General features: G+C 48.0%; 1 protein-coding gene across 3 annotated transcripts in view; it reads right to left on the reverse strand.

The window, feature by feature from the left end:
- Positions 1-17,384, reverse strand: part of KHNYN (KH and NYN domain containing) — a 29,455-nt gene extending 12,071 nt beyond the window's left edge. Inside the window, exons 1-3 of one of the 3 annotated variants that reach the window (XM_083581394.1) lie at positions 17,289-17,384; positions 4,165-4,461; positions 921-2,749 (exon numbers count right to left, since the gene is read on the reverse strand). In XM_083581394.1, coding sequence (XP_083437520.1) covers positions 921-2,749; positions 4,165-4,383 — 2,048 coding nt within the window. In that variant the 5' untranslated portion in view covers positions 4,384-4,461; positions 17,289-17,384. Of the gene's footprint in view, positions 1-920; positions 2,750-4,164; positions 4,462-8,653; positions 8,959-17,288 lie in introns of those variants that run through there. The other 2 variants (XM_083581395.1, XM_083581393.1) reach the window with 2 other exon arrangements.
- Positions 17,385-23,978: the final 6,594 nt, after the last annotated feature.

A 23,978-nucleotide genomic window follows, 5' to 3' on the forward strand; every position in this document is an offset into this window, starting at 1 on the left:
TCCGATGCTGTTGGGCCTCCCAGCTCACATCAGCCCCAGCCAGCATGACCAATAGTTAGAGAAGATGGGAGCTGCAGTCTTAACCTCTGGAAAGCCACAGCAACCAACAGGGGCTATCGGGGCCTTCAGGATGGTATACTCTACCACAGCCACGCTGGAGATTATACCTCTATGAGGGCAACAAAGGACTCCAAACAACTCTAAACATCCTTATCAAACTATAGTCCCCAGGATTCTTTGTGAGAAACTGTTTAAAGCAGTTATGTGCAGATGGGGTTTAAAAGACACCCCAACAAATTCACCATTATTCGTTTTCTTATTGGTTGAGGTCACACATTATGGTAAGACAATCTCCTTAGATTAAACCAGAGATAAGAGATCCTGCATCCTCCAGATGTTGTTGGACTCCAACTCTTATCAACCTCAAACACCATGGTCAATTATGGATTATGGGGAACATCTGTCCAGCAACATCTGGAGGGCTACAGGTTCTCCACCTCTTGACTTAACATTCTGTCTGAACCTAGGACCCTGGTATGTTTTCCCCGACAAACCACAATTCATAGACCAATACAAACCATTGTTTAAGCCTTGTTAAAGGGAAACAAACCACCATATCAGGTTCATACATAACACTAAGCTATATCCCTCCTTGGTTTGTTTAGGCGCTTAAAAGGGAGGAGCAACAAAGAAAAGATCGAGCTGCACAACCCAGCATGCCCTCTAGAAGTTGCTAGACTAAAACTCACATCATCCTTGACCATTTGCCAGGCTGGCTTGGATGGCTAGGTACTGGAACCCAATAACATTTGAAAAAATGTCCACAAGATAGCTACCTCTGGTTTATGACAACCTCATGTACCACAGCCATACCAATAGGAAGAGCTCATTCCCAGGCTCCCTACAAACACAACACTCACATCATGGCCACATTGCTGCCATCAATGATGATCATCCGTAGGTTCTTCTTCCCTGGTGTGTTGGCCAACTTGAGCTTGAACTCAGTCTGGAGGGCTTCCTCAAAGCGCTGGGCTCCGGTTACTGTAGGAACAGAGCCTTGGTGGGGGAGCCCTAAGCTGGTGCTTTCTGCCGACTGGCTCCCCTCAGAATCGGACGTCGAGAACAGGTGACCACTGGGGGAAGGAGAGAAAGCAGCAACTTCTGGGTTGACTGGGGACAAACTGACGCCCTCGTGGAAAGGGGACCCACTGTCCCCCCCTCTCTCCTGAGGCCTCTGAGGTGAAGATTCCCTGTGATTCAAGATGGCCGCCCTCCAGGCACCAAGGTGTCCTCCATGTTCTAGCTTTGCTGCTGAGGCCCCCATTGCAGCCTCAGCCTCCTCTTGGTGTTCCCCCTTCTCATTGAGCCGCCTCAGCAGACCTGCCAATGGGGCTCCTGTCTGTATCTCTGTGGGGATCTCGCTTGGCGAGTGGCCACAGTTGGCTGCAGCTGCTTTGATGAGTTCCCGGAGATACTCATTTTCATCCTGGTTCTTTTCTGGTGGAGAGAGAGAGCGCTCTCTTCCCCCAGGCTCCATCTGAGGGAGGACAACCCCTTCTTTCTGGGACGCCTCTGCCATCTGGACCCTGTCCAGGATAGTTGAAGGTGCCTCACATACCCCACCCTCCAAGAGTATCTTCTTGACCACCTGTTCCTCATAGCCCATGGTTTTAAAGAAGTTCAGCCTCATTTTGAACTCCTTCTCCGTCCACGATGACAACAGGACATCTGACGATGGCTCCTCTTCACTGGTTTCCTCAGGCAAGCTGGCAGGGCTCGAGTCCCTTGCACAAAGAACATCCTTCCCCTCGTGACGATCCTGCAAAGACTCAGCTTGGCCTCCGTAACCAGGAAGAAACCGAGCCTGTGCATTTGGAATAGGTTTAGGGGAACTCTTGGGAAGTGCTGGCCTCGTGGGGGTTGTTACCTCAGGCCAACCCTGAGGACCATTCAAGCAAGACAGGTCGTGCTGAGGCCTACTGGGCAATTCAGGCTCACCAAAGCCTCTGGAGAAGTCAACCTTTGACACCTGAGGTAGAGTATGGTCTTGAGGCCTACCAACCGTGACAGGCAAGTCAGTCCTAACATCTCGAGGCCTGACAGAGTACTGCGTTTGTGTAGCCTCTTGTGGGGACTTGTGAGGAGATGCTTCAGGCCTAGCAAAGCCTGCAGGCAAATCAATGGTAGAGTCTCCAGTTCTACTCTGTTCTTGGACTCTACTGAGTCCCATGGGCAAGCCAAAGGTATTTTTACTTGGAGACTGAGGCCTGCCGCCACCACCCATGTTAGTTTCCCAGCCCACCAAATGGTCTTGCCCGAGGCTTGGTGCCCAACATCCGTTCCTTTGCCTCTGCTCCCCACCTTCTTCCTGAATCTCCTTCACCAAACTGAGCAACTCCTCCTTGACCGAGGTGGGAAGGATCAAGAGGTCCATAGCGTGTTTGTCATTGTAGGTTTCCACCAGCTCCAGAAAGGCCCGTTTGACTTGGGTCTCCTGTTCCTCGGGCAGCCTGAGGTTCTTCTGGTGCTTTTCCACAAAGTCCTGGATCCGGCTCTGCGCCATGACGAAGGATTCAGCCAAGCCGGAGACTAACAGAGTGCCAGGGCGAAGGAAAGTAAGGTTGGCAGATGTCCCTTGGGTGAGGCAGTCTAGGAACAACCCCTGGGCTCCCAGAAATATGCACTGCATGTCTTTGGGGTAGTAAACCTCTTCACTCAGCTCCGGCGCACAGAGACCTTTGATGTATTCCTGGAAAATAGAGCATATGTGATATTGCAGTTGGTATCCCCATGATGAGCAACCCCTCCACCTTTGGGAACACATACCATGCAAGGTGGTTTGATGACATAGTGAGTTTCTCCACTCCCTGTCATTAGCAGCTGAAGGCCTGTGTACATAAGAATACAATGGTGCTGGAAGTATTAACCTTTACAGGGGGGTTTTGCCATGGTGGTATTCCCATGCAGGGCATAATGCTCACTTCTGCTCTTTACGAGGGGCCATAGTTCAACATCGGAGCATTTGCTTTTGCATGTAGAAGGTCCCAGACCTGTTCCTCACAATCTCCAGGATCTTGGAAGGCAGGCAGCAAAGGAAGACCCCCATGTGAGACCCTGGAAAGCCCCTGCCAGCCAGAAAAGGCATTACTTGGCAGGACAGATCTATGGTCTAAGGCAGTAAAAGGCTACTTCATATGGTGATATATAGCCACGTGCTTTGGGAAGGGCTGAGGCTCAGTGAGAGAGCATCTCGCTTGCATGCAGATGGTCCCAGATTCAATCCTCCGCATCTCCACATAGGGCTGCCCCAAAACCTGGAGAGCTGCTGCCCAACAGTGCAGGCAATATTGAGTTAGCTGGATCAATGGGCTGACTCAGCACAAGGCTGCTTCCTATGCTGGTATATTCCAGATGTGCTAGGTGCTTACTTTAACAGCAGAAAGTGGGTGGCGTCTCTGTCCTGGATTCCAAAGGCTAGTCCATGGGTAGGCAAACTAAGGCACGGGGGCTGGATCCAGCCCAATTGCCTTCTAAATCCAGCCCGCAGATGGTCCGGGAATCAGTGTGTTTTTACATGATTAGAATGTGTGCTTTTATTTAAAATGCATCTCTGGGTTATTTGTGGGGCATAGGTAAAGGTAAAGGGACCCCTGACCATTAGGCCCAGTTCTGACCGTCTCTGGGGTTGTGGCGTTCATCTTGCTTTATTGGCCGAGGGAGCCGGCGTACAGCTTCTGGGTCATGTGGCCAGCATGACTAAGCCGCTTCTGGCGAAACCAGAGCAGCACACGGAAACGCCGTTTACCTTCCCGCTGCAGTGGTACCTATTTATCTACTTGCACTTTGACGTGCTTTCGAACTGCTAGGTTGGCAGGAGCAGGGACCGAGCAACGGGAGCTCACCCCGTCGCGGGGATTCGAACCGCTGACCTTCTGATCGGCAAGTCCTAGGCTCTGTGGTTTAACCCACAGCACCACCTGCGTCCCTGGGGCATAGGAAGTTGTTATTATTTTTTTCAAAATATAGTCCAGCCCCCCACAAGGTCTGAGGGACAGTGGACCGGCCCCCTGCTGAAAAAGTTTGCTGACGCCTGGGCTAGTCGATGGAGACCCACAGAAACCCTTACCGTCTCCCTCCCTCCCTCCCGCTCCTGCCCTCTCGCACCTTTGCCCTCTGCAAATTCTCTCTGCATCCTTGCAGCTGCAGCCAGATCTTCCTCTCTCCCTGGGGGTCCTCGCTGGGGCTCTGTGCCGACCCCAGGACCCCCAGGACATTCAGCTCCACCCCAAAGAGCTGCTCGATCCTGGGGCGCTGCTGGGTCACCAACTCCCGCACCTCCTCGGAGACGGCAAATTCGTCCAGGGTCCTGCCACTGCTCGTCATGGCGGGAGATCACGACCACTGGCTGCAGGGCCACGTTTCCGTTCCGGAGATGAGGCAGGCCGTTACGTGGATAACGAACTGCGGAACGAAAACACGGGTTGAATGGGGGGAGGAAGGTTCTGGACGAAACCTGAATTTGAAATGCAGCAAGGGAGAAGATGCAACTTCTGCAGGTAAAGGAAGACAACAGACAAGGAGAAGAGAAGACGAAGAGTTTGGATTTGATATCTTGCTTTATCACTACCCAAAGGAGTCTCAAAGCAGCTAACATTCTCCTTTCCCTTCCTCCCCCACAACAAACACTCTGTGAGGTGAGTGGGGCTGAGAGACTTCAGAGAAGTGTGACTGGCCCAAGGTCACCCAGCAGCTGCATGTGGAGGAGCGGAGACGCGAACCCGGTTCCCCAGATTACGAGTCTATTGCTCTTAACCACTACACCACACTGGCTCATCGGCACAAGATTCACAGGAGCGAAAACACAAGCTGCAATTCAGCGGCACACAGAAAATCCACAGAATGTGGAACTGCTTGCCAAGCAATGCTTAGCCTTCTAAGGACCTTTATTTCCAATTCTTCTTGCTTTTCTTTTTATAAAGCAATCAAGGTCCTAGTTAAGAAGTAGCCAGGCCAGGCCCACAAAAGCCCAAGAAGCTGCAGAATAACATTTTCACGCCATTCCAAGGTTAGCAAATTTAGAATGAATTATGGAAAAAAATAACTACATAAAAAATGTAAAAAACCACGCAGAAATAGGGTTGTTTAAAAATGCAATGCAAGAGGAATTAGGCAATGCATGACTTGCCAAATCCTCTGACCTACCTGAAGCATGCATTTTTGCTAGAGTCCTTTGATACATTTCTAGTGTGGAGCTGACATGGCCCTGGGCTGTGAGATTGCGAGGTCTGGTGCTTGGTTTTATTTTAAAAAATGGGGAAGAGCGTAAGTGGAAGCAACATGTACAAGGGCTGCTTTGCATATTGTAGAAGCAAAACCAAGAGGTTCACGGCCAGAAATATTGTGACCAGAAGATAAACATGGTCAAAATTAGTGTATAGTATTAAGTACTGTACAATATAAGGGACGCGGGTGGCGCTGTGGGTAAAACCTCAGCGCCTAGGACTTGCCGATCGCATGGTCGGCGGTTCGAATCCCCGCGGCGGGGTGCGCTCCCGTTGCTAGGTCCCAGCGCCTGCCAACCTAGCAGTTCGAAAGCACCCCCGGGTGCAAGTAGATAAATAGGGACCGCTTACTAGCGGGAAGGTAAACGGCGTTTCCGTGTGCTGCGCTGGCTCGCCAGAGCAGCTTCGTCACGCTGGCCACGTGACCCGGAAGTGTCTGCGGACAGCGCTGGCTCCCGGCCTCTAGAGTGAGATGAGTGCACAACCCTAGAGTCTGTCAAGACTGGCCTGTACGGGCAGGGGTACCTTTACCTTTACTGTACAATATAAGGGACGCGGGTGGCGCTGTGGGTTAAACCACAGAGCCTAGGACTTGCCGATCAGAAGGTCGGCGGTTCGAAGGAGCTCCCGTTGCTCGGTCCCTGCTCCTGCCAACCTAGCAGTTAGAAAGCACATCAAAGTGCAAGTAGATAAATAGGTACCGCTCCAGCGGGAAGGTAAACGGCGTTTCCGTGCGCTGCTATGCTTTGCCAGAAGCTGCTTAGTCATGCTGGCCACATGACCCAGAAGCTGTACACCAGCTCCCTCGGCCAATAAAGCGAGATGAGCGCCGCAACCCCAGAGTCATCCGTGACTGGACCTAATGGTCAGGGGTCCCTTTACCTTTACCTTTACTGTACAATACACACAGAAAGAGAGAGACCCAAGTGCTTTTCCTCTTGGGCATCTAGCATTTTAAGTCAATAACAAATGCATACATGAAATCAACTTTATGTTTATAAAAAAAAAAATAGGCACCTAGGGCTTTGTCAACCAATCCAGTGCCTTTGGACTTATGGGCCCAACATTGGCTGGCTGGAGTAACTGGGAGGTATCAGCTTATATATATATACCTCTTTACTTACTTCTCCGCAATCCAGAGGGCCAAAAACTATTTATTTGAAAGTGAAAGCTGAAAAAATATAGGGAAAGCAGCCAGTGGTGTCTTTGGTTCTAATGTGCCACCCTGATCAGCATTTGGGTATTAGGAATATAGGCCACAGTTGGAAAAGGAAGGAATGAACTGCAAGCCCTAAGCCAGTTCAATAATGCAGGATGTGCATATAGTAAGTTAGCTAATAGTCAATACAGTATTTGGACTTTGTCCCACAGATAGATTCTGGGCTTCTTTCCTGAATTTTTGGGTTTTTCCTCTTTTTAAATTAAGTTTCTAGTCCTGTTACAAAGAATGGGGCGGGGGGGTATGTACTGGCAGTAATGTGCCTAATTTCTTAATTTCTTAATAAGGCATAAACCTGCTCTCACATTTCTGAGTTGTGTAAACAGGGAACACTAATTAATGATTGACCCTACAGGGCTGTAGTGAGGGCAGGCCAGATAATTACACTAGAAAGAAGCCAGGGATTGGACAGAATTGATTAGAAAATTGTTATTGGTAGAGCCAGTGTGGTAAAGGTAAAGTTAAAGGACTCCTGAACGGTTAAGTCCAGTCAGAGGCAGCTATGGGGTTGCGGCACTCATCTCGCTTTCAGGCCAAGGGAGCTTGCGTTTGTCCAAAGACAGCTTTCCAGGCCATGTGGCCAGCATGACTAAACTGCTTCTGGTGCAATGGAACACCATGACAGAAACCAGAGCTCATGGAAACGCCATTTACCTTCCCGCCGCAGCGGTACCTATTTATCTACTTGCACTGGTATGCTTTCAAGCAGCTAGGTTGGCAGGAGCTGGGACAGAGCAACGGAAGCTCACTCCGTCGCAGGGATTCGAACCACCGACCTTCTGATCAGCAAGCCCAAGAGGCTCAGTGGTTTAGACCACAGCGCCACCCACGTCCCTAGAGCCAGTACGGTATAGAGTTTTGGACAGGAAGCTCTGGGTTCAAATCTCCACTCAGCCACGAAACTAACCGGGTGATCTTGGGCCAGTCACTCCTAGCTTAGCTTGCCTCACAGGGTTGTTGTGAGGATAAAATAGAGAAGCATGAGAGCCAAAAATGGAGCAAATAAATAAAGTTTTCTTAATGCGGAGCAGGGGAAACATAAGAGGGACAGAGGTTATAGGAAATTGTTGTTCTTGCAAATAAACACTGAAGGGCTATAGCTCAATGGAAGCTATTTGCTTTGTTTGCAGAAGGTCTCAGTTTAAATACCCGGCTTCTCCAGGTGGGGCTGGACACACCTGTCTAAAACAAGCGGGAGAATCGCTGAGTCAGCTAAATGGAAAAATAGAGTGACTCAGTATAAGGAAACATTGCTAAAAGATGAAACAACATTTAAGTCAAGGAGGGGAAAAACCTGTGGCCCTCCAATGTTGCTGAACTCTACCTCCCAACAATCCCAACAGGTATAACCCATGGTCAGGGATGGGGACAGTTGATTGCAACAACATCTGAACCGCCACAGGACATAAATGCAACCAATATCAGAAGGATCAATGTCTACCCGGAGCAAAAGGCTAATTAGCCTGTTGTAGGCAAACTTTAAGAGAGAGCCTGGTGGCACCTTAAAGCCACAATTTATTCTCCCTGGGGAAAAAACATGGATCTCCATTTTTATTTTGTAAAATAAACATGAAATCTATCCTTCAGTGGAAAGAGAAGAGCTTGAATATTTAAACGGACAGCAAAGCCTTAAAAGCGAAGTGAAATCCTGCGGCTCATCCATCGGGCAAAACAACACCGCTGGTTTGTCTCAAAGAAGCTTTGAGACAAAACACCGAGGCAGGAAACAGTCGGATGTACGCAAACAAAAGCTCACACCCCCCGTGACATGCCTTTTCACGCAGAAAGGGCCTTGCAAACAACGGAACGAGCTTTGCTCCTGGAAAACCCTCTCCTGCCTCTGACAGCCCCACTGTTTACAACCGATTCCCTCCCAGCCTAAAATTCTGCGCACCGTTGACCAAGCGCCTGTTGCGCCCTAAGCGTAAAAAAAACCCCGTTCCTCTTTAATGCGCCCCCTCTAAAACACACACCCTTTTTTTAAATTCATAGCTTCACGTCCTTTTACACAATGTAATCATTTTGGGGCAGAGGGGCGATTCCGCGCCCGATCCTTCCCACTCGTGACAGGGAGAAGGATCCTGCCCCGCTTCTCCTTTTTCCAAGGAGACCCCGTCGGTCCCGGGACACCCACCCCCTGACCCCTCCTCACCCGCCTCCCCGACACTTGGCAGCTCTCCTCCGTCTCCTACCCGCTGGTGTCGGCGAGGGAGTCCCAGCAACGCCGGGCCGAGGGTGAGGATCCAGCCAATCCCATCTCTCGCCTCGTCTCGGTTTTGGTTTTGTTTCTCATCGCTTCTCGACCCGAGTTTCAGCTTCCATTTTGGAGCGATGCGGAAACGCTTGAGCAGCCGCGGAGTTTCCCTGCTGGGCGGCGCGTCTCGGTCCAGGGAGGAAGGAGGGCTTTCATTTTGCAAAAGGCTTCCTGTACAAGTTTTTAAACTTCCTCCCTTACAATGCGAAGCGCGTTACTTGCGAAATTCAGGGACAGGGGGGGTCTTCCTCCTCCTCTCTTCCCTAGGAGAGGGAGCCGGCCTCTGAGTATGGGGAGAGTTCTGCACAACCAGAAATTATTGGAGGAGGAAGGACCGTTGCTGAAAGTGGTCGTGGCTCAGTGGTGGCGCACGACCTTTGCGCGCAAGAGATCTCGGGTTCAGTCCCTGGCACCTCCAGGTAGGGCTGGGGGAAATAGCCTGTCTGAAAGACGCCAGAGAGCCCCTGCCAGTCAGTGTTGGCAGGCATAAGCTAGAATGGACCAATGGTCTATCAACTCAAGCAACGCCCTACCTATGTTTCTAAATACTGCAAAAAAGCCTCTGTGCATGTAACCTGGTCCCAAACCAGGGACCAGGGCTTTAAATTCTGCTGGGATAGCTTTGAACCTACAGCATGAGCGAGCCCCACTTTGGGCAAAAGATTCCTGCATTGCAGGGAGTTTGACTAGAATCTAAAATTCTAATATTCTAAATGATTAAGATCATTAACACTTCTTACACCGAACCCAGAAACAAATAGGCAGGCAACCAAAACCAGAGAGAGATGAAAGGCATTCAGAAATATCCTGAGTTCACACACACATCTGACACATGCAAATTGAGTTGTCAAGTAGTACAGGACACTCAGTGAGATCCCCATCCCCACAATGATGGTGATTTGAAGGCAGGTCTCAGACAAGGGGTTGCCATTACCATTATCAAAAGTCTTTCATCCCCCCCCCCCTTTTTTTTAAGCAAGCAAGAACAGGATGACTGAAGATGGTCAAGGTGAGAACTAAGGCAGGAAAGTCTTGGAAGGGATTATGCAAATTGCAGGAACCGCTCATTTCACAGCCCCCCTCCCCCTCTCCATTGACATGCCCTGGCAAAAAGATATTAAAAAGCCATTAGATTCAAAGGTTATCATTTGGCTCTTCTAGCTCCAACAGGACAACGCTTATCCCAGCGCTAAGGACGGGTCTTGTAGTTTATGCCCACATTTCTGTAGACCTCTTAGAATAGTTAGGGAATATTTTACTCTTTAATCGAGGTGTGTATGTGTCGCAATTTGCTACCTGCTTAGACTGCAACTTTGCCATCCAAAGCAGCAGTTTTATATATTTTGTCACTCCTATTTTCTATAGTAAACCAAGCTTTCTTTCTTTCTTTGTGTGAGAGTTCCTTGTGGACGCACACATCCATAACAAGAAGCGCACATCATAACTCCAGCAGGAGATCCTAGACCTCTCAGCAGTGTGCACATGAATAAACATGAGTGTCGGCTGCGCATGTGTGAATCCAGGTACACACTCGTAACACATCCTCTGTTTAAAAGTTTCCCCATGAAGGAGAGCCCACCAGCTTCTGAGGGAGTCCGTCCCACTGCCAAACAGCTCTTGCCCCCAGAAAGTTCTTCTTGTTGTTTAATTCCTGAGTTCTGAACATCAAAGACCTGCAAGCCTTCTGCCGGCTGCTCCCTTTTTCCTGCCCTGTGGTCGCAAAAGGGCAAGATGGGAAATGTTTAGGTGGGCAGAGCCACCTGCTAAGCGCCCCCCACCCAATCAAATCTCAGCCATGTGACAAGCCTCCTCTTTGTCTTAGGGTCAGGTGGGGGGCATTATCACCCTCACACTGGCACCATGCTGCTAGGGGTGGGGGCAGCACTTCTCGAAAGCATGCCTGTGACTGTGGGAAAGGTCCACCACTCTCCCCTCTCCAGCTCTGAACATGAAATTCCTGAGGCGCAGTGCAGAGCCAGGGGTAACCCCTGCATACACTCATACACACACTTGCAGGGAGGAGGAGGACCCTGGTGACCATACCTCTTGAGTTGGCTACTGAGGCCAGCTAAAATGTGTGGAGAAAGTAATATCAAGAGGTAATTGCAACAAAATGTTGCAGTGTGCAGTGCCCTGCTCTGCTGTTCCTGAATATCCACGGTACTCCATTGTCCCTCTCGCCCAGTCCCCACCTGTCCCCAACAGTTAGTCAACTCTTTTGTCCTACTCCAGGCATGTCCAAAGTCCTTTTCGGGAGCCTAATCTGGCCCACCAGTCGGTTTAATCCAGCCCCTGTGGCAGTTTACTTCCTGAGGTAAAATCTGCCAAAAGGCTCAACAACTTTGTGGTAAAACTGTAAAATAAACTGTAAAAAAAAAAAAAGCTCAAGAATTTTGGGGTAAAATTGTATAAAAAGCTCAAGAATTTTGGGGTAAAATCATAAAAAAGCTCAACAACTTCAATCCTTAAAAAGCTCAACAACTTTGGTTGGCCCTCACACATGTTCACTTCATCAAATCTGGCCCTCTTTGAAAAACATTTGGGCACCCCTGTTGCTCAGTCCTCATTGGGCAATGTTCGGGGTTTCCCCTCCCTTTGATTTGTATTCAGGGATTTTTTTCAGCTGGAACTCACCGGAACTGAGCAGTTCAATCACCTCTCAGGCGGATGCCATTGTCATTATAAAAGAGGCATTCGTGGTGAATTCTAGCACCTCTTTTTCTAGAAAAACTGCAGTGCCTGTACTCTAGGTGGGTTTTAGTTGGTTTTTTTTCTTACTTCTGTAAGCTTAAGGTTTCGTGCCAATACCTGCCCCTTGTACGTGGGTGGTGCTGTTTTGGCTACAGAAGGAATGTCTCTTGCACCCGGACAGGATAAAAGGAACATGGAAGGGATGCCCTGCTCTTGGAGACTATTGGAAGGAGTAAGCACGGGCTGTGTTCCATGGACTGTTTTCTTCCTGCTCCTGGCTTCCACCCATGTACACCCACACCTCCGCAGATACATGCCTTTGCCCTACAGACCCAGAGCTCACTGGGGAAGTTCCAGGTTGCAAAATCCTCTGGCCAAGAGGTAGGTGTGGCTCCAGCAGCTACACTCAGCTGGCTTGGGGTTGTTGTTTTTCCCCCTTCCTTTCTTTCTCTCGTCATAACCATTGTCTCAGTCTTTTCCTTTTCTTTTTTTAATTCAGTGAAAGGAAACTCTGACACGTTAAGCTTGGAGCTTGCTGCTGTTTTAAAAGTATGTCCTGTTGCAGGAATTCATGTATAGGTTTTTTTGGGGGGGGGGTTTCCCCTCCAGCAGATATCATGCACATGCAACCCACTACCAAAATCAGCACAATCACTTTTGTGACTTCTGTGATTTGTCCCCACAAAACACTTCATCACAGTTTTTTCCTATCTATTCAAAGGGCCTCTGCAGCACAATCCAAAATGTAGCAATTTACTGATAAATGTATCTGTGTACTGGCTCACTGGGAAAACTTCAGAAATTCATATAGACATGTGAGCTCAGCTACTCAGCAGCCCCTCTGCCTGAGTGATAATCCTGATACCTGAGTGCCAGACAGGTAGCCATTCCAGAAAAAAACAAACCCAGATGAAGACAAAAGGGTGTGATTAACTTGGCTGGGAAACAGGGAAATGTAAATATCTCTTTTGTTACACTTGATGGGTGTTTGGTGGAGGGCAAGGGGAACCGTGGGGCAGGGTCCAGGATGCTCAGATTACTGCCACCAGACCTCCCCTTTCATGATGTAACCATGATGTATTAGTGATGTAGTTTTTTTGGGGGGGTGACATGGGGATTAGCAGCTAATAAAAGTTTGGGTTTTATTTTGTTTGGGGCTTCCATCTTGTTTCACCTTGTGGCAGGTGGGAGACCTGTCGCAACAGTCTTCAATAAAAACCCGGCCTACTGGCTGCTGTTTTGCTCTGGTATTCCTGGCTGGTGTCCTTGTTTTTTGTCCAAGGGAGCCCTCAGATTTCTCCGTTAACAGTCCCTGTACTGCACATTCATGTTCCCCCACTTTGGGCTACTTATGGGGAGCCTCTCACCTTTGTTTATGTAGACCACAAGCAGATTCCGAGGGTCCCTGCTGTTGCCCCTGGTGCAGCACCCAAACAGCCCCCTTTTTACCACAAAAACTTAGCCGAAGCTGCATACACAACATACATTCAAAGCACGTTTTCCTCCCTCCTGCAAGAATGCTGGGGAAAGTAGTTTGTTAAGGGTGCTGGGAAATGTAGCTCCATTGTGGGTGAGCTACAGTTCCCAGGATTCTTTTTAGTGGGGAGAATGGTGTGTGCACAGCCTTAGGCACCTGTTTAGTTCTTGGGCTTCGTCTGAGAACACAAAAGCCATGCTGGATCAGACCAAAGACCCATTTGACACAGCATTCTGCTCTCACATCAGATGCCAATGAGAAGACCAGAAGCAGGACTTGGACACAACAGCATCCTTCCCACTTGAGATTCCCAGGAACTGGTATTCAGATGCATAATTCCTCTGACAGTGGAGCTGGAACACAGCTATTCTTGCTTGCAGCTGTTGATAGCTTTGTCTCCCATGAATCTGTATAATCATCTTTTAAAGCGATCAGAATTGGCAACCATCACTATCTCTTGTGGAAGGTGGATAAAAATAATAATAACTGGATTTTTTATTTAAATCGGATTTTTTTAAAAAAATTAAATCGGATTTTTAAAATAAAATGCCTTGGGTAAAAAACTCTTTCTTAAGATAGTTTTCTATTTCAGTTACATTACAGTCCAAAGCATGGGTCGGCAAACTAAGGTCCGCGGGCCGGATAAGGCCCAAATGCCTTCTGGATCCGGCCTGCGGACGGTCCGGGAATCGCCACATGGATCGCCAGCGTGTACGTTCATTCCCTCTTCCTCCCACTCCCTCACATGGTGCCGGCGCCTCCTCCCTCCCTCCTCCTGGCTTCTCCCCGCCCTGCCTAGAGAAGGAAGGGAGCTGGGCTTTGTTGGTGCCTGCAGCAGCAGCACTCGAGCAGCCGCCATTTTAAGCAGCCCCTCTCCAGAGCCCTTTCGTGCACCGCTCATTGTCCCTCCACTGCCACTGCCAGCTCCTGCCTCTCACAAGACACAGGTAAGCAGCCACCGGGCTGCATCATTCCCCCCCCCCAAAAAAAATATATAGTCCGGCCACCCACAAGGTCTGAGGGACAGTGGACCAGCCCCCTGCTGAAAAAGTTTGCTGACCCCTGGTCCAAAGGCTTTCCATCAGGATGTAAGGATTTGCTTTACGTTTTTCATGTGTGCTAAAACTCGGTCTAAGGTTTTGGTTTTTAAAAAATCCTTTAACCATATCAGTTAACAAATATGGATACATATGCTATAATGTTATTGTTTTAGTTAAATAAATTGTTTAAATTGTTATTAAGAAAATGATTACTTCCAATAAAGCAAAGCAGAAAAGTTGTCCAAATATAAACAGTTAACTTATTAAACCTCACAATAATTTCATAATTATCTGTCAATGTATTTCTATTTTTTTATAACCAAATCAGTAATTTTTGATATAACTGTAAAAACTACTCTGAAAATTTATTATCCCAAAAATGAAACCATCTGGTTTTAAATATGCAAAAATGAGTCTTTCTGTAAAAAAAATGATTTAAATCAAGTCTTACTGACTAGTGATTTAAACTGATTTGATTTAATTCAAATCCACCCTGCTCTTGCGGGAACCAATTCTATAGTTTAACTCTGCTGCAACTATAGCTTAACTGAGCTACAGCTAGGTCCCAGACACTATTTTCATTATCAGGGGTTCAGCCCTGGGACATGCGAAGGAAGAATGAGGCTCAGGAGTATGCTTGAGCATGGGCAGAGTGCTTTCGAACAACTGCACATCAGCCCCTACGTTATTTTAACAGTCACACCTTCTGCCCTGGAAGGTCTTAGGTATCTGTTTGTTCACTTAATTCCATTTATGAATTGCTTCCTGTGCGACATCTCATGGCAAATGCGTAAATGGATGCATTTGTATTTTGCAATTTCATGTTGTGAACTGCCCTGAGGTCAGACATTTTAATTTATAGAATCGTAGCATTGGAAGGGACCCTGAGGGTCATCTAGTCCAACCCCCTGAAATGCAGGAATCTTTTTGGCCAACGTGGGGCTCAAACCTATGACTCTTTAACACCATTCTTTCTCATGGCGTGCCCCACAATGAATGTGGCAGAAACACAAAAGTATTTTCTGAGTGCTTATCCACAACCACATTCCACGATTTCAAGATCCATATCTGAGCTCCCCCTGCTTTTTGCTTTGCTTTGCTTTTTTTGCTCCGGAGCTCTCCTCGTGAAAACCCACTCTTTAAAGCTCAGTCGGAACAAATGTCTATCCACGGAAAATTCAAATTGATGCTTGCTCTGATTCAGCTTTACAGAGCTGGGTTTCACGGGAAACAAACAAACAAACAAACAAACAAACAAACACAGACCTCTGCCTGGAAAAAAACAGGGCAAAAGTTAAGTGTGGATAAGCCCAGAGACTTCTGAGAGCTAACAGGCCAATCATTTGCATGCTTGCTTAAAATTAAGTCCCATACTGTTCAGTTGGCATAGCAGATACAGGCAGGCAGAGAAGGGGAGAGATGCTGGCTGCAGGGGGGGGAATTGCTTCTGATTGCTACTGGATAAGTGCAATGACCACCCACAACGGCAGCAAGAATGCGTGTTAACAGGGTCCCCCTATATGCTAATTTTACACCTGCAGTGGGAAGGAAAAAGCCTTGCTTGAAATGAGGCCTAAAAACACAGAACCAGGCTTACTCGATCTACACTCGCATGCTCTCACAACATTGGCATCTATCCCACAAAGGCTTAGTGCTCTCACAACATTGGCATCTATCCCACAAAGGCTTTTCTCACAACAAAGCTGATAATCTCTAAAGCAGAAGCTGGGAACCTTTATCAACACAGGAGACGCAGTCCTTCCCAGGCAACTTCCCAGGGGCCTGGTGCCAGCAGTGGGTGGAACTACAAATGTGAACTGTTCCTGTGTTTCTACACACAGTCACACACCCCTCTCTTCCATCCAGGCAACCAAGCAGCCTTATCTGAGTTCAAGGACTCTTTCTCTCCTGGCAACAACAGTCAAGGAGGGTTTGAAGAAGAACCAACGGGGAAGGGGGGCCGTGTCCTGGGGAGAGACCTGAGGGCTGGATAGAGAAGCCCTGGGGAAATGGAGTTCACCTGAGGTTCCTTCTCTGCTTTAAAGTCCTGCAAGGCTCTTCTTTTGTCTGCACTATGACAGATAAAACAAGACTACAGTGGTACCTCAGGTTACAGACGCTTCAGGTTACAGACTCCGCTAACCCAGAAATAGTACCTCAGATTAAGAACTTTGCTTCAGGATGAGAACAGAAATCACGCGGCGGCAGCAGGAGGACCCATTATCTAAAGTGGTACCTCACGTTAAGAACAGTTTCAGGTTAAGAACGGACCTCCAGAATGAATTAAGTTCTTAACCCAAGGTACCACTGTACTAGCTAAAAAGGAAAAGGACCCCTGGACAGTTAATTCCAGTCAAAGGCATGGCTGTAGCCAGGATTTTGGGAGGAGGGGGCAGGCCTTTTGGGGGAGCAAGAACCTCAGTTTGCTATGTATTTTTATTTATTTTTATTGATTGAGGGGGACAGCCTCCCCTCCCTACCCCCTTGGCTACACCCATGGTCATAGGTGACTATGGGGTGCGGTGCTCATCTTGCTTTCAGGCCGAGAGAGCCACTGTTTGTCCACAGACAGCCTTCCGCGCCAGCATGACTAAACCACTTCTGGCGCAACAGGACACTGTGACAAGTGCCCGATTGCACGGAAATGCCGTTTACCTTCCTGCCGCAGTGGTACCTATTTATCTACTTGCACTGGCGTGCTTTCGAACTGCTAGGTTGGCAGAACCTGGGACAGAGTGACGGGAACTCACCCCGTCGTGCAGATTCGAACCACTGATGTTCCGATTGGCAAGCCCAAGTGGCTCAGTGGTTTAGACCACAGCGCCACCCGCATCCCTACAAGGCTACTATTCTGGGATTTGTCACCAGGGAACAAAACATAAGGAGAGCCTGCTGGATCAGGCCAGTGGCCCATCTGGTCCAGCATCCTGTTCTCACAGAGGCCAAACAGAGGTCCGTGCGTAACCCACAAGCAGGATCCCAGGGCAAGAGCACTCTTCACCACTGTGGCTTCCAGCAACTGGTATTCAGAAGAATCATCGCCTCCGACTGTGGAGGCAAAGCTCATAAGCCAGTGATAACCTTTTCCTCCCTGAATTCGCCCCCCCCCAAGTGCTTTGCACATGCACAGAAGCTCCCTCGCTTCCTCTTACTCCAGGGCCGCCGGAAACAGGCCCCAAAGCTAAGGTTTGGGGAAAGACTTGAATCAAATTCGGGCAGCTGTAAACACAGCCAATCTTCTGAGGAGCGAAAATCCCACCCCACCCCCCTTTTTGCCATCACCCCAGATTTCTGGGCCCTCTACTTTCCGCCCCAGCGTTCTTACCAGTGACAGCTGAGGTCTCTTTGGGATCTCTTCTCTTCTGCGCACTGACAATGCGGCAAACCAAACCAGATGTGGGGCTGACAGTTGACGCTGTTCCTTTTCTGTGGGAAATTCCCCTTCATAACTCACTGCCCACCCACCCGACCTTGCTCCAGGCAAGTCCAAAACTCTAGTGCCACCTAGTGACCAATTTCACGCAAGAGGGGTTTTGAATTTGTTTTCCCTTCACATGCTAACACAGCTGCCTTAACTTTTCGTACGGTGCAATTTTGCATGCTGCGGGGGAAGTGGATAGAGAAATGCTTTCCAGCCTCTCATGAAACTAGAACTCGAGAATATTCAGCAAAGCAAGATGTTAGAAATTCAAGGCAAGACAAAATGAAGTACCTCTCCACACAGTGGTTAGTTCTACTATAGAATTTGCTTGGCAAGGAATAGCATTGGGCACCAACCTGGGTGATTAAAAGAGAGCTAGACAAGTTAATGGAAGGCAAGGCTGGGTGATATATCAATACAGTTGTACCTTGAAAGTCAAACGGAATGCATTCCGAAAGTCCATTTGACTTTCAAAATGTTCGGAAACCAAAGCATGGCTTCTGATTGGCTGCCGGAAGCTCCGGCAGCCAATCGGAAGCTGTGGAAGCCGCACCGGACATTTGGCTTCTGAAAATCATTTGAAAACCAGAACACTTGGAAGGGACATGGGTGGTGCTGTGGTTAAACCACAGAGCCTAGGACTTGCTGATCAGAAGGTCAGCGGTTCGAATCCCCGCGACGGGGTGAGCTCCCGTTGCTCGGTCCCTGCTCCTGCCAACCTAGTAGTTCAAAGCATGTCAAAGTGCAAGTACCGTATTTTTCGCTCTATAGGACACACTTTCCCCCCTCCAAAAATTAAGGGGAAATATGTGTGTGTCCTATGGAGCAAATGCAGGCTCCTTGGCTTCAGCAATAGCAACACGAAGCCTCCAAAGCGCAGAGGGAGCACTCCCTCCGCGCTCTGGAGGCTACGCGTTGCTTTCGCTGAAGCCTGGAGAGCGAGAGGGGTCAGTGCGCACCGACCCCTCTCGCTCTCCAGGCTTCAGGGATAGCCACCTGAAGCCTTTGGAGTGCAGCAGGAACTCGCGCTGCGCTCCAAAGGCTTCAGGTTCCTTTTGCTGAAGCCGGGAGAGAAAGACTCTCCTGGCTTCAGCAGAGAGGGAGAGCTGCGCAGTGTCCCTTCAGCGAAGCGGGAGGAGAAATGGAAGGGTCTCCGTTTCTCTTTCCGCTTCACTGAAGGGGCGCTGAGCAGAGAGGGGGAGAATTTTTTTCTTCTTGTTCTACCCCTCTAAAACAAGGTGCGTCCTATGGTCGGGTGCGTCCTATAGAGCGAAAAATACGGTAGATAAATAGGTACCGCTCCAGCGGGAAGGTAAATGGCGTTTCCGTGCGCTGCTCTGGTTCGCCAGAAGTGGCTTAGTCATGCTGGCCACATGACCCGGAAGCTGTACGCCTGCTTCCTTGGCCAGTAAAGCGAGATGAGCACCGCAACCCCAGAGTCGTTCGCGACTGGACCTAATGGTCAGGGGTCCCTTTACCTTTTTAAAAAAAAAGAAAGAAAGAAAGAAAGAAAAGAAAAGAAAACCAGAACACTCACTTCTGGTTTCTGATTGTTTGGGAGCCAAAACGTATGAGTTCCAAGGCTTTCAGCAACCAAGGTACGGCTGTATTCCTCCCCAAACCAGTTTGAAATCCATATTGTCATATTGGTTTCATAGTTTTTCCTCCTGGCAATGTATCATGAATCACGATGTCTGTGAGGGTGCGTGCACTATGCAAAAATCACAGTGTGGGGAAAACCGCGAAGCCAGCCAATGCCTCTCTATAGCACCATCCTTATTTCAGACACTGTGATATATCAGTATATCGTGATGCTTAGCTGGTGATATATCACCATGTTGAAAGCCAGATATCACCCAGCCCTAATGGGCACTGTTGGAGACAGGATGCCTCTGAATGCCCATTGCAGAGAATTGCAAGAGCTGCTTTGAGCTGCCCACAGGAATCTGGTCTGCCACTGTGAGAACAGAATGCAGGACTAGATGGGCCATGGGCCTAATTCAGCAGGCCTCTCTTCTTCTGTTCTTATAATAGACAGGCAATAGAGGAGACAGAGTGCTCAGTTCCAAGTCTGAGGGCTGCCCTTCTATGGTTTCACCCCTAAACCAATAGAAGTTGACAGTCAGGGCCTGGAAGGAGAGGCATAATTTGAGGTTGGGGTTTGTTCTAGAGATCCTGCTCATTTGGGGCATTTGTTTGCAGAGAGCTTAGACCAAGCATTTGTTCAGATCTGTTTACAAGGAGGTTAGGTTCAGGAACGCGGGTGGCGCTGTGGTCTAAACCACTGAGCCTCTTGGGCTTGCAGATCGGAAGGTTGGCGGTTTGAATCCCCGTGATGGGGTGAGCTCCCGTTGCTCGGTCCCTGCTCCTGCCAACCTAGCAGTTCGAAAGCACGTCAAAGTGTAAGTAGATAAATAGGTACAACTCCAGTGGGAAGGTAAACGGCGTTTCCGTGCACTGCTCTGGTTTCACCAGAAGCGGCTTAGTCATGCTGGCCACATTACCTGGGAAAACTGCCTGTGGACAAACATCGGCTCCCTCGGCCAGCAAAGCGAGATGAGCGCCACAACCCCAGAGTCGTTCGTGCCTGGACTTAACTGTCAGGGGTCTGTTACCTTTACCTTTTAGGTTCAGGAAGCTGTTATTCCACATTTCCTAGTGCATTTCCCCCTTACGTTCCTCACTCCCCAAACTCCAGCTTTTGTGTGGGAGGTTGTTCCTCAAGAATGCCAAATCAACTTCTGTTCAGTGTTTTGCCACTTGCCCCTTGTCTAGAGAGCGCGGGTTCGGGCAGTTTCCCACTTGTCCCTCACTTTCTAAGCCGGGGTCTGGGCAGTTTTGCCCTTTCCTCACAGCTTTCCCTGGGAAAACCCACTTTTTTCAGTGACAAATCGGTGCAAAACATCCATCCAGAGAAGATCTAGTTGGCATTTACTCTGGTTCAGTAGTAAATATTGGATTTCCCTGGAGGAAATTGGAGGGATACGGACAAATCTGGATGGCCCTGGAAAATAGTGGCAGTTTGTAGTTGCTCAGGCCCAGTGATCTGTCCATGGTCCTGAAAGTCTCCTGTCCAACTAGACTTCTCCATGCCCTGGACCTATGCTAGTATCTCCTCTGTCTAGCTGTCTGTTTCTTTCTCTCTTATGTCCTCTAGGATACTGAACTATCTGCCTCTTGATCATGGACCCCAGACTGCTGGCTAGTCCTACATCCTGAGGCATGTTGTAACTTTCAACCTTCAGGGAGCCGAGGTGCATATGCACATGAAGCTGAGCATGGTTACATCTGTTAGGATATTTCCGTTCCACCTTAAACAGGGAGCAGGCTGTTGTTTGAGTCACAGTCTGCGTATTTCCTGCTCACAGGAAGTTACTGTTTTGTATCTAGCTGTTGTTTTCTCTCTGTGCCTGAACACACAGACAGGCAGTCATGTTTTTTCTTTGTTCTGACCAACGCTGAATAAAGTTGTAAATATGCTCTCCTGAGTGCATCTTTCGTTGTGCAAACTCTGCTGATAGAGCGTGCACCAGTCCTTGGAATGTGGAAAGCTATTTCTGAGGCTTGTGTCGCTAATTGACTGATACTGCGTTTCTACGGGAGATCGATGGATCGTCCGGAGACAGCGTGGGGGCATGATGGCCTTTGTCTCCCTGGCAGTATCCCAACAACATCCAGGTCTTAAAAGACTGAAATATAAACTGACCTCTCTGCCCTTTGCAGCAGGAAGCGATAAACCAGGAAGCCTTCCGTAACCTATGGTTTACCATTTTCTCCTTAACTAGGAGATCATGGTTTAACAGTTTCAGAAGAATTAAGTCAACTTCGACCCATGTTGAACACAGAGACTTAACAAGCAAAAGCTATCGAAAGCAAAAATCAGGAGGCCAAGCTTTGTTTAATATTCTGTATTAGTTTCCTCACCTATTTCAATCACACGAGGATGAAAATAGCCACACACAAAACACAAGGAAGCCCTTAATTTTATCATTTCACTGATTAAAATTGTCCTACATGGGTTAATCAGCTAAAGCTTTCATTGAATGAAACTGATTTAGGTAGAGAGGGGGAATGAGAGGAGGATGCTGAACTACAACTCCCATCGCTGCTGACCATTGGCCATGTCAACAGGGGCTGATGGGAGTTGTAGTCCAACGATAGTTGGAGGGCAGCTCATTGGCTACCCCTGGATTAAAGCTTTATTCAGGGTCCCAGCAACAAATTTTGGAGTCTACGCATGGTTTAGCAGTTTGTTCAAGAAAACAATGCTATTTAATTTTTCATTTCACTGGGTACAGAGACATGAGATGTCAGCACAGCAAACGGAGATCTTCTAAAGTACAGCCATCAGTGCAGCACGTTATGGAGAGGGTAGAGGGATTTTTCTCTCTTCTTTCCACGGAATGAAGCCCTCTTTTCCCTACGGCTCCCTTGGCTTGGTCAAAAATCACATCTTCGTTCTGGAGGTGGTTTCCTTGATCTGCTTCATTAAAACACAAGGAAAAGCACAAGGTCATTTCGTAAGAACTTCAAACAGAGTGTTGGACTTGACCCAGCAGAACTCTTCTTAAGTCAAGGGCGAACGGTTCTGGTCGCCTCAACTCAAAGAGGGTATTCTAGCACTGGAAAGGGTTTAGAAAAGGGTGACCAAAAAGAGTTCCCTTATGAGGAAAGGTTACAACATTTGCAGCTTTTCAATTTAGAGAAAAGGCAAGTAAGAGGAGACATGATGGAGGTGCATAAAATTCTGCATGTTGTAGAAAAAGAGGATAGATTGTTTTCTCCCTTTCTCATTACACTGGAACCTGAGCTCCTTGGAGAATATAGAAATGTAATGAAATAAACAAAATAGAAATCACATTCTCCTAGCTAAATTATTAAGCATTAACAATAATAAGTTTATTACTTGTACCCTGGCCATCTGACTAGGTTGCCCCAGCCACTCTGGGTGGCTTCCAACGTATATAAAAACATAATAAAACACACAGGGCTGCTGCCTTCAGATGTCTTCTAAAGGTTCTATAGTTACTCATCTCCTTGACATCTGATGGGATGGCGTTCCACAGGGTGGGTGCCACTACCAGAAAGGCCCTCTGCCTGATTCCCTGTTCAACCTGCTCTTTAAGAGAGGAAGCATGGTTTTGGGGTTACCTGAGAGATCTCTAGAGTAGATGGCCAGAAGACGCTTCTGGATATGGACTCCACCACAAGCAGCGATGCCAGCTCTCACGAATTCTCTCCCACACAGTATCACAGGCGAGTCTTGCGCTATGGAAGAGACGACCATCGCAAGGCATAGGGAGAGCAACCCGGCTGCAGTGACCTTCTTCATAGTTCAGATAGATAGCGGTGCTCAAATCAGAGTGTGGCAAGAAAGTGTGCATCTAACCCACAATATGGAGTTGCACTTTCTCCCCAGCTATTATATATACAGGACATCCACTCACTCCATTAGATATTCACCATGGTCACCACACTTTGAAGGTCACCATGTATTACATCAGCTTTTCCTTGTAATATCTTAAGTGCCTGGGGGATTTCCCCCCCATGCTTGTTTTACCATGATCATTAAAGTGTATTTGTTCAGCCCTTACGATGATGGAATCGCAACAGATTTGTGAATTTACAGGGTGCAAACCTAGGCGGTGGCGTTAATGTATATTTGCTGCCGATAAATGGGTTTTTTATTGTGTGTGGTGTGTGTCTCACGTCGCAAATGACAACTCCTCCATTGTGTGTGAAGTGAGCGTGTTGGTGTTGTTGGAAGAAGCCACCCACCTCAGCCCAGTATACCTGAAGGAGCGTCTCCACCCCCATCGTTCTGCCCGGACGTTGAGGTCCAGCGCCAAGGGCCTTCTGGTGGTCCCCTCATTGGGAGAAGCAAAGCTACAGGGAACCAGGCAGAGGGCCTTCTCGGTAGTGGCGCCCGCCTTGTGGAACGCCCTCCCATCAGATGTCAAAGAGATAAACAACTATGGAACCTGACATTCAGAAAACATTTGAAGACCAACTAAGTTTGTTCTTGGTATAAGCTTTCGTGTGCATATCCGAAGTATAAGCTTTTGTTGGTATCTGAAGAAGTGTGCATGCACATGAAAGCTTATACCAAAACAAACTTAGTTGGTCTCTAAGGTGCTACTGGACATTTATTTTTATTTTTTTATATATATTTCAAGTTGATGGATTATGCCAAAATGACTACAATGACTAGAAGAATCAGAAATCAGGCAGACCAAAATTTTAATAAGGAATGGGAAAAATTTATAACTTACCTTAAAGATCATTGTAAACAGTTAAAATTGTTAGTAGGGTTGGAATATCACTTGTAGTTTAATGGTGAATTTCAGATACAATGGAGAGGTAAAAGATTTGGATTATTATAAAAGATGCAGGAGGAAATGATTAACAATAGGACCCACAAAGGGGAGGAGGGAAGTCCAGGAGATTCCTTGGAATCTTGTTTTTATGTTGTATGTTGGATAAGTGACTGTAAAGTGTTAATCTGATAAACCAAATAAATATCTATTTTTTTAAAAGGAAATGAAGCAGCATGTCTGGCCTAAAACATCTGCAGGCACAAACAGTACTCACCCT

This window comes from Podarcis filfolensis (assembly GCF_964270895.1).
Source record: "Podarcis filfolensis genome assembly, chromosome: 13".
NCBI classification, from domain to species: Eukaryota; Metazoa; Chordata; class Lepidosauria; order Squamata; family Lacertidae; genus Podarcis; species Podarcis filfolensis.